This window comes from Meleagris gallopavo, chromosome 5 (assembly GCF_000146605.3).
Source record: "Meleagris gallopavo isolate NT-WF06-2002-E0010 breed Aviagen turkey brand Nicholas breeding stock chromosome 5, Turkey_5.1, whole genome shotgun sequence".
Taxonomy (NCBI): Eukaryota; Metazoa; Chordata; class Aves; order Galliformes; family Phasianidae; genus Meleagris; species Meleagris gallopavo.
In genome coordinates this window covers 4,737,653-4,747,849 of record NC_015015.2, presented here as the reverse complement: position 1 = coordinate 4,747,849, position 10,197 = coordinate 4,737,653, and the positions used below count along the sequence as shown (strand labels likewise).

The following is a 10,197-nucleotide window of genomic DNA, read 5'->3' as shown; positions in this document are numbered from 1 at the left end:
AAAAGGAGCATTCAGGTTGGGTTGGGCTTTGAGGAGAGCAGCGAGGCTGAGCATTGCCTCCCAAATGGAGTGCAGCGCGAGCTGGGAGCAAGTGGCCTTGTGCTGACCTGTTCAGAAGGCTCTCAGAGGGGTTTTGTCATTGATCTAATGGCTCACAGAATTCCTGTTGCTTCCTTGCTTCCTGCTCTTCCCTCATAAAGACAGTTTTTCACAGCACTGGCAGGAAGCTGTGTTGTTTGCTGCATTCCCTGGCAGGAGCTGGAGCTGCAAGTGAGCATGCTTCTGGTTGGATTGGAAGGGTCCTTAAAGATCATAGAACCATAGAATGGTTAGGTTGGAAGGGTCCTTAATGATCATAGAACCACAGAATGGTTGGGTTGGAAGGGACCTCAAAGCCCCCTCAGCCCCAGTTCCTGCCATGGCCTGGTTGTTCGCCACTAGCTGAGGCTGCCCAGGACACCATCCAGCTTGGCCTTGGGCGTCTCCAGAGATGGGGCACCCACAACTTCTCTGGTTAGCCTGCACCAGGGCCTCACCAGTCTCTGGGTAAAGAATTTCCTCCTAAATCTCTCTTCTTTTTGTTTAAAACTGTTCCTCCTTTGCTGCATTGACATGAGACCCAGAGCACAGCCAGCCCTGCAGGGGGGACGGGATCCAAGCAGCACGTTCGGTATCTGTTCTGTATTGTCTGGGAACTGTTTGCTAAATCCCTGGTACAGGAGCTATGTTCCAGTGCAGGAGACAGCTCACGGCTCGTCAGAATGAGCAAACAGTGAGTTTTATTATGCCTCTCCATACCCTTCAGTATTAAAGAGAACTCAAAGCAGGATGCATCAGCTCATGAGCCAATCTTGAACCAATGCCAAGCATCGATGACCCAACACTCCCATTTGCAAGAGATTGATATTGGGTGCTCAGAAAGTGATGGCCCTCCCCAGGCCCTGGAAAATGTCCCATCTAGATAAATAGCTCAGCCTTCATGCATTTGGCCTCTTCTGGAGGCTGTCCAGGCTGGACAGGAGGGACCTTGTTGCCTTCCAACGAGAAGGGAGGAACAAGATGCCTGATCTGGACGTAGTGTTCTAGGCGCTGCTTGGCTGCCTGTAGGTTTGTGTTCTGTTGCTGTCTGATTATTAAGCTCCATGCCTAAGGATTGCTTTGCACAAGGCTGGCATGCATCTCCAAGCCCCACATGTGCACAGTGGCCCTACAGCCTCTATGGGAGCCAAAAGCCCCCAGCACTGGTGGCCCTGCAGCAGGGGCAGTGTCGCTGTGGTCACCCTGGGGTGCTCAGTGAAGGCTGGAACCCTCTCCCTGCTGCCTTATTCCCAGACACGGGGCTCACAGAGGGACCTTCTCCACTCCTGCCATCCTCACCGCCACCCTCAGTCCAGGCAGGGAGATACAGGCATTATCTTGTGGCTCTGCCGTTCCCCAAACAAACAGGGCAATGTGCCCCCCGGGCGGGCACCTTGGACCCCACCAAATGGCGACACTTGTGTGAGTGCTGCTGTTTCTGCCATCTTAGTGCATGAATGGACAAGCAGGGCATTGACGGCAGCGCGGACGCACACAAACACTCCACTGTGTCCCCTCTCACACCTTCCCCCCCTCCTCCTCGGCCCCGATGCCCAAAAGACAATGGCTCTATCCAAGTCGATGTTCACAGCTGGCAAGGCCAGAGGAGAGGCCGAGACCAGGGTGGGCAGCCCAAGGGCTTCTGGGGAGCAGTGGCTTGGGAAGGAAGGGACAAGGGCAGACAGGAGCTGGGGACATGTGGGTTGGGCTGGGAGAGGTAGAGAGGAGAAAGTGGACAGGCCAGAAGGAGAAAAGAGGGCGTGGGAGGAAGATGGAGGTGTGGGGATTCTGCTGACTTTTGGTGTTGGGCTGGAGGATGGCAATGGTTTGGTTGCAGTGTGTCATGAATGGCACTGGCATGGAATTTTGCTGTTGGTTGAGCCTAGTTGTTGCTCCAAGAACCTTCTGACCACTGGGAACTCTGCAGCTCATCCTACAGTACCAGGATCTGGTGTCTTGGTAAAACCCCACCTCTTCTGTACCGGAAGAACTGCTCTGTGGCTTCAAGAGGGTAGGTGATGTCCTTGAAAGTGAGATGGCCATAATTCTGCATTGCTTGCAACAGTCCTGCCTTCATGGTTGTGAGGGGCATGTGCTTGTGTGTTTGAGCACAAAGGTGTCTCTTAATGTACCTGAAACCACCTGGTGAGAGCATGGAGAAGGGAGTAACCCCATGTATGTTAGCTCCCATCAGTGTTGGATCCTGAAGTTATAGAGCTGCTGAGTTGGCACCATTGGTTTCTCCCTTTGGCAATTCATGCAGACCCCAGCAGTCTGTCCTGGAGTGCTGAAGAGGATCAAAAGAGGGGCTAACCCCTAACAGCTCCAGGAAGGGCTCCTCTGTGCCTCAGGGCTTTGCTCTGGGGTGGTCCCAAAAGTGCTCCAGAGGAGATGGGGGAGAGGTCTGTCTTGGCGTCCCACTCAAGTTACAAGAGCCACTTCTGCCAGGAGGGACTGGTTATCGTTACAGTCAGGTAATAAAGAGCATTAATTGAGGAGGAATGCTGGGCTGGGATCTGAGGGGAGGCGGGGGCTGTGGGGTCGCATTCCTCCCTGCCAGAGGGGATGTGTTCCTCCTTTGCACCCACAGTGTTGGGACTGTGGACCAAAGCGGAGGTCATCCTGCTGTGCCTTAAGCATCCTGCTGTCCCCAGGCTCTGAGCAGCGATAGGACTGCTGTGTTCTCTCACCCTCGCTGCATCCCATCCCAACGCATAGGAGGCTGCTGTTCCCAGCTGGGGAGAAGCGATCCCAAACCTGCAGCTCCTGAGCTTAAATGGTGTTTGGTTAGCATGCTGTGGCCCAGATTCCTTGTGCTCGCAGCCCAGCCAGCAACCAATCCTCTGGGGCAGAAGAATAAACACAGGAGGAAGCTGTAAGGGATGCGGAGCTCGTGGGGCCCTGGGAATGTGCCAGTGTGGCAATGGGCTGCCAGGTTGTGCAACCTGTGGGTGCCATCTTGCTGCATGGCTCCTGGAGGCTTCTACCACATCCTCCCTGCTTGGTGGTGGCTTTCTCAGCAGGGTGCTGAGAAGGAACAGTCAGGCTTCCAGCACCATCACAGGTTTCTTGCCCAGAGCTCTCAGACTGGGGACCAGGTAGGGCCAAGATGGCAGAGGGATGCCACCATCCATGCTACCATGAGGCAGATACTCACTGTGGCTCTTTATTCATCTCCAATGCAGTCCTGCTTTTGGAGCAGAATGCTTCATTTGTCATTCAAACCAGCACCCCCTAAAATGGATTTCTGAAACCAAGCACAAAAATTCAGCCTCTGGTGCGTAGGTATGGGGATGCACCATGCAACCATGCATGGCTTGGCACAACCTCATCTCTTCTTCCTCCCCACTTTTGTTCCCCAGCCTGTGGAGATGGTTGACCTCATCATCTTCAGGTTCCCACATCTGGTTCTCGTTAGCGGATCCCAGGATGAAGTTCCTCCTCTCTCTCCCTTCCTCCCACCCCCAGGAGACCAAGGCAGGATTATAGGTGATTAGAAGACAGGCAACAGAGCAAGAATTGGGGGGGGAGGGACTGTTATAAATAGAAATACCATAAACTTATCAGCCTATCACTCAAGGTAAATTCTGGGTTTAATCTCTTAGACCTGTAAATATGATGACTTGCAGGGGCCAGATGCCTTTAACTCTTTCAGTGCCCATCTCTGATGGGAAGTGGGCTGCAGTGGAGCACCTGGAAAGGGGACAGGGATTGATATCACCAGTAGAGCTGTGCCAGCAGCCCCGCGCTGTCGGAGCAAGGCAGCAAGTAGCTCTGCTTGGATGGCGGTCGTGTTTGGAGATTTGGGGAAGGCAGAGAAAACAAGTCCAAACATTGGGATTCCTGACATTCTTGCACATATGGGGCCTCTGCCCTGCTCGTGAGGAGGGTGCTGTGGGTTTAGCATCTGCTTCTTGTGGCAGAGTTTGCCTTCAGGGCCTCCTTGGTGCTGTTGTGAGGAGGGGTCTAAGGGTAAGGCAGGGCAAAGGGTGCTGGCAGGTTTGGGAGCTCCTTTGCGGCAGCACTAGCTGAAGGAGGGGTGAAATGGAAGGTTGTTTGACACAAGGAGCCCCTTCAGGAAGGTCAGCGTGCTGCTTGGTGCTGAGGGGATGTCATAGAGAGGAGATAGGTGACAAATGCTCTAGTGCCATGTGGGTGTTGAGCTGCTTCCTGCTCCCTCCTAATCCGACGTCGGAAGAGGAGGGACTGTTATTAGTGTCGTTAGGAGCTTGTGACTCAGTGGAGAAGCATTAACTTTTAATTAATCACCTAAGCTGGCTTTCAGTAAGAGCCTGGCATGTATGGGAGCCATGGGCGGTGGGACATTCCCTGTCCCTATATCCTCAAGTTGAGGACAGCCCTACATTTTCAGTGGGCAGCCACTTCCCATTGCACGAGCGCAGCTGGACCCAGCCTTGCCATTATTGAAGCAGCACAGCTGACGCAGCTCCTGCATCACATTTCTTATCACAACCCATGCCTAAGTCTCTGCTGAACACTTCCAAAGGTGACTTTTAAGAGAAGGCAGCAGAAAAAAAGGAGAGCCCAGCAGTGCTGCTGTCTCTGGAGGGCTTCCTGTCCTTTCTGGGTAGGTCCTGGGCTCCCCTTCCACTGTGGAGAAGCTGCTGGGGTTTGGAGATGGAAGGGAAACCTATTGGGGTCAGGTATCTTGAGGCTTTTTCCTGGACATGCTCAGTAGCTTGGGGAAAGGCAACAAAATTGGTCAAGTGCCTTTTTGGTTTCTTGGAATTGTAGAATCATTAAGATTGGGAAAAGTTCAAAGTCCAACTCCAACCTACCTCACCATGCCCATTAAGCCTACCTCACCGTGCCCACTAACCACATCCCTCAGTGCCACGTCTCCACATTCACTGAACACCTCTGGAGACAGTGACTCCACCACCCCCCTGGGCATCCTGTGCCAATGCACTACCACTTTTTTGAAAACATAGGTCTCCAGCCCAGAACTTGAGATAAAGACATGTCTTCCAATAGCTTTTGTGGCCAGTGGTTGCCAGATGTTTTGTAGCTTGGTTTTGTTGGCCAATGGTGAGGTGATGGAGAGAGTGCAGAAGAGGTGCCTTGATAGTGAAGGGTTGGGAGCAGGGTGAAGGATCACTGGGGATGGGTGGGGGACACAGGCACCCACGGTGAGCTCTCCCAGCCAACCATAGCTTGCAGCAGGACAATGGCATGGTTACAACCACAGAATTTACAGGGGACAGTGTCACCTCCTCCTGCCCACAGTGCCCAAAGGGCTGGATGTCCTCCTGTGAGTAGATCCCCAGGATCATTCCCTCTCATTACCAAGGAAGAGATTCCCCTGTCCATGCACATACCCTGTCCACTTGGCAAAATTCCCAGCTGGATTTATTTCTGCCAATTTGCTTGTCTTAATATGAAAGGGATTTGCAGAGGAGAGTGCTGCAATTGGCCAGATGTGGGCCAGAACCCCCCATATGGGGTTTTTCGCAGTTCACTGGTTGCCTTTCCCCCAGTACACAGCCTGTGGGGGGTGAGGGCTGGCCCACAAGCTTTGGGCCTCTTGGGAAGGGCCCTCTTCCTTATCAGGGCCAAGTCTCCTCTTCCACTTTCTTGGCAGTGTCTTTGGCACCAAGGACTGGCAGCAACCCCAGAGAGCTGCGGACTCCCACTTGAGACAGATAAAGAAAGCACTTTCTGTCAACAAAACCCAGCCCAGCTTCCCCAGGGCAGGAGAGGGGAGGAGGAGGCCTCAGGAGAAGGCAGAGGGAAACCTGCTGCTTGGCTGGCCTGGTTTTGCACTGTCTGGTTTTGCACTGGGATACAGATGGCTATGGACCAGTGGTCCTTCTCAAACTGCAGGATCTGCTGATCTTATATTGGTTTTGACTCTGCGAAGGTCTTTGGTGGTGTTTCTGCTCTGCAACGCCTTTGCCTTTCATGTCCTTCTCACAGCTGTTGTTTCCATCTCCTCTATCCTCGCAGGCCATGACATTAATGGAGCTCTGGAGCCATCTAACATCGACACCAGCATCCTGGAGGAGTACATCAGCAAGGAGGACTCACCAGATATGTAAGTGGTTCCCTTGCTCCACAGCAGGAACTGTACTTGCTGTTGTTTTCTGTGGAGAAGCTCTGCAATGTGAGGAATCTTCAAATCACTGTGCCCTGTATGTTCCACTGTCCCTCCTAGAGTCCTCCTCTATAGGAGGTTGGTTTCCTGGGCACTTCTGGCCTTTACATCCTTACAGGTGGATTTTTCACCCTCTGGGATTGCATCATTCCCAGTGATCCAAGTGACCAACCTATGCACTCCTGCTGGTGCCACCACAATGCTGGCTGTTTCACTCCTCCTCTGGGTGTCCCAGTGCACCGTCCGTGTTGCTGAAGGGCTGGGTAGCGGGTGGAAAGTTCCACCTACCTGTCTTGCAGCTGAGGTTATCACCTTCTCTCTCTCAGCTGTTTCCCTGACATCTCTGCTTCATCTGGCTGTACACACCCCCAGCCCTCCAGCTCAGCCACCATCAGCACGCCTCTTCCCAGTTCCATCGGCATTGCTGGGCATGTGAACAACCCTGCTTCCAGTGGTTCCCTCCACCTTCCTCCCCCGGGCAGCCAGATCCCGATCCATCATGGTCCTCTCCTGGCCAACCCTTGCGGACCCAGCTATGGTGCTCACCTCAACTGCAATAACAACAATGGCATGGCGGTGCCCAAGGGCTACCTCAGTGGCCACTGCCTAAACAGCATGGTCCCTCCAATCAAATCGGAGCCCAAGGCCTCCTACGCACCTGGGTAAGTGGGGCTGGGGTGGCAGGACAAGGGCATGAGGTGAGACCAGCAATCCTCCAGGCTGGTAGGGCCTGGAGGGTAGAGGTGGCTTGTCCCATAGTGCCTTAACCATCGGCCGTGTCAGCCAGTGTTAAGCCCTGGCTTCACAGGGAGATGCTTTGTCACGAGTTTTCTGAAAAGTTGTTCAGTTTTGGTCTTGTCTGTGTGTGCTGAATTGGAGAGGATCAGTGACATCCCATGCATATACAGGGAGACACATGACAGATGCACATCTCCAAGTGCATGATGGGGCGGAGTATCGTCCTTTTCAAGAAGGAAGAGATGCAGAATAAGTCTGAGTAAGACTAAACTTACTTTCCAGGATGTTCCCTTGGCAACCCCAGGGGAAGATGTTAGCTAAGTTGGGCAAAAAACTGCATTTCTCTTGGCCTGATGTTTTAGATACTGAAGAGAAGAAAGATGTGGTGTCTGAGCTGGAGTTATACCCCTTCATAACTGGCTCTGGATGCAGCCCCAGTGAAGGGGAAGACAATAATCAAGTCTTAGTATTGCCGATGGACTCAACTGGATGACTGGGAGGAGAAATGATGAGGGAAATGGCGCTGGTGGGCTGGGAGGGCACAGCAACGTGGCAACGTTGACAGGGAGCACCACACAGAGAGCGCAGCCGAGCTGTGTGCCTTCTCCAGCAGATGATGGATGTAAGGGACGTGGAGGCCAGGAGTACCCCAGAACTGCTGCTCATCTTTACAAAGCTCCCTCTGGCTTTTCTCCCTCTGCTTTCTGCCCTCTAGTGTCGCCAGCAAGTACGGCATGGTGCTTCCCATGCTCACAGTCTACCAGCTTGCAGGAGGAATAATTGGATCTGTAATGTAGCTCCACTGGGATGACTTCGGCTTGGATGAACTGGAGAAGATCTTCAAGAATGTGACAACCTAAATAAAATCTGCCCTTATTTTATTCCCAGACTAGGAAGTTGCCATGTGTCCTAGGGGAAGCCATGCCCTAAAGCAGGGTGGGATGCTCTTCTGTGGCATCCCTTTCTTCTGCGTGCCTCTGGCGTTCTCCAGGATGTGAGAAGTCATGGGTAGGGTCATAGCTCTCCTCCATTCATAATCCAGGTCTGATTACTTGTCTGCTGGCTTCATCATCTTGAATTGCAGGAGGACAACAAATCCATCAAGGAGGCATCAGGAACTGCTATAGCTGAGGGAAGAGCTCATGTCATCATTTGGGGCTGTCATGGCGGTGATCAAGGCATTTGCCTGGGAATATGTGCTGCTTTGTCTGTGGTGGATCCTTGGCCTGGGATGTGGCTTCATGGCTGGACTCCACTGGGACCTGCTGGTCACTGCATATAGTGGAAGCAGGGTTCATAGCAAGTGCTTGCTGCTGGAGATGGAGGCCTTTTTGGGTGAAATGAACTAGGTTAGCTTTGCTCGCAGCATTTCTTCGGCATCCCAGAAGGACTTATTCCATGGCAGAAGCAATCTCAGTGTTGAACGCCCACAAACCCTGTCCATGGGCTGGGTGTGCCTGCATGACCTCCCTGCATAGCACCCATCTTTCTGCTCCAGTTGTCCCTGAATTGTCTCTGGTCATTCTGTTATAGCAGGAGCAGGCTTTGCAGAGTGCTGTGCTGCTGGAACATGGTGGGGACTGCCAAGGCAGTGGATACAAACAGGCAGACCTCCCTGGATATCCCACTGCTGGTGATTTGCACAGGAGTGGAGCACATTGCAAGTGCTTTCTCTAGAGCACAATCTCCCTGCCCACCCCTGCTGCAGCTTTGGCTTGCAGTGACCCCGCCTCAGTCTAGCTGGTAGCAGAGCCTCGATTCTTTCCATGCATATATTCTCCTGCAAAATATTACTAGAGAAGAACCAAAATCTGACATGAGCAAATCGTTCTCTTGTGTACCAGGACAGTGGAAGATTTACCCTGGCCTGAAGATATGTCTGGTGAGGAGGGGCTGGGAGAAAGAGAAGGAAATGTTGGTTCCAATGGATTTCCAAGGAGGGGCTTTGGGAATGGTGAAGAGCCCAGCTTCCAGTAAGAAAGGAAGCAAAGGTGACACTCTCTCTGTGGTTGCTATCCCCTAGCCCTGGTTGTGCAGCTGAGTGCCCAGTTCAGTTGCATTTTGCAGTTAGGACTGAATCTTCCCCTGGTGCCATTGGAGCAGAGGTAGAGTGATACAGCTGGCAGCTGTGGTGGTGCTCAGGTTCGTACAGGTCGCATAGCAGAGTGCAGCCCATGGGCTTCCCTGGTAGTGCTTTCTGCTCCCCTAGAATGCCCCATTTCTCCATGGTGAAGCACAAGGTCTTCGGAGAATGAATGTCTTTCTCTTCAACTCAAAGCTGCCGAGCTGGTGGGGAAGCCTCATAGGCAGGTTAGCAAAATACCTATCCCTGCTGCCAAAGTGTGGGCTGTGGGGAATGGTGAGAGCAATGCAGTCTCCATATGGTTGCTGGAGGTACTCAGGTCGATGGGCATCTTGTGGGACCATGCATTGCTCAAACTAGACCAGTTGATCCCATTGCTGGAAGCTGCTTTACAGTGCTTCCCTTCTGTTTTCTCTGCAGCACTTTACCCGACTCTCCCCCTGACTCTGGATCAGAAGCCTACTCCCCTCAGCAGGTGACTGGTAAGTGCTTTAAAGAAGAGAGGAAGGGGGGAAAATATATATATAATAAGGAAAACCCCAAGCCCAATATCCTCCCCCTCTTTGTTCTGTGAAAGTGGTTGGCTCTGCAGTCTTTATCAGACGGGAGAAAACAGGCAGCTGCAATACGTGGGGAGATTATCAGTTAGTAAATATCCCTGGACTGTCGCCTATTGTTCTCCTTCTGGTCTTTGCAAGGGGAGAGAGTGAGCAGGAGAGGGAACGGGAGGGAAGGAGAGATGTGAACCCACTCATACGGGGAGAAATCGGCAGCATGGCTTGTCCCTGGGAGGGTGGGATGTGGCACCTGGAGCCTGCCTGTCCTGCCCTGTGCCCTGTGTGAGCCAAAGGCAAGGAGAACATCCCTGAAATGGAACCCAGTTCGGGGAGACCAAGATGAGCCTTCCATTCAGCAGTAAGTTCCTTCCATGCCCTCCTCTCCCTTCTGAGCTGGGACTCCCCCTGCAAAGGGTGAGAGAGAGCCTGTCCCACCCCACGGTCACTGCCAGCTCCCCGGCTCCCTGCTGGGAAGCCACCAGCGTTGTGGTGACCTTCGCTGTGCTTTGCTGGAAGAAACTCCTTGGTGAGGAGGGAAGGTTGTCCTGGGCTCCCTTCCCCCTCACCAGCAGCACCCTCTTTCCCAAGCTCCAACCATTCCCCACCAGGAACAGCGCTTACTCTTT

General features: G+C 53.0%; 1 protein-coding gene across 1 annotated transcript; it reads left to right on the top strand.

Moving 5' to 3' along the window:
- The first annotated feature begins 5,340 nt into the window (after positions 1 to 5,340).
- LOC104910965 lies at positions 5,341 to 9,404 on the top strand. The gene is made up of 4 exons (XM_019616045.2): positions 5,341 to 5,350; positions 5,599 to 6,133; positions 6,520 to 6,855; positions 7,647 to 9,404. The coding sequence occupies exons 1-4, from the start codon at positions 5,341 to 5,343 to the stop codon at positions 7,726 to 7,728; spliced, it is 963 nt and encodes a 320-aa protein (XP_019471590.1). The 3' UTR covers positions 7,729 to 9,404.
- Positions 9,405 to 10,197: the final 793 nt, after the last annotated feature.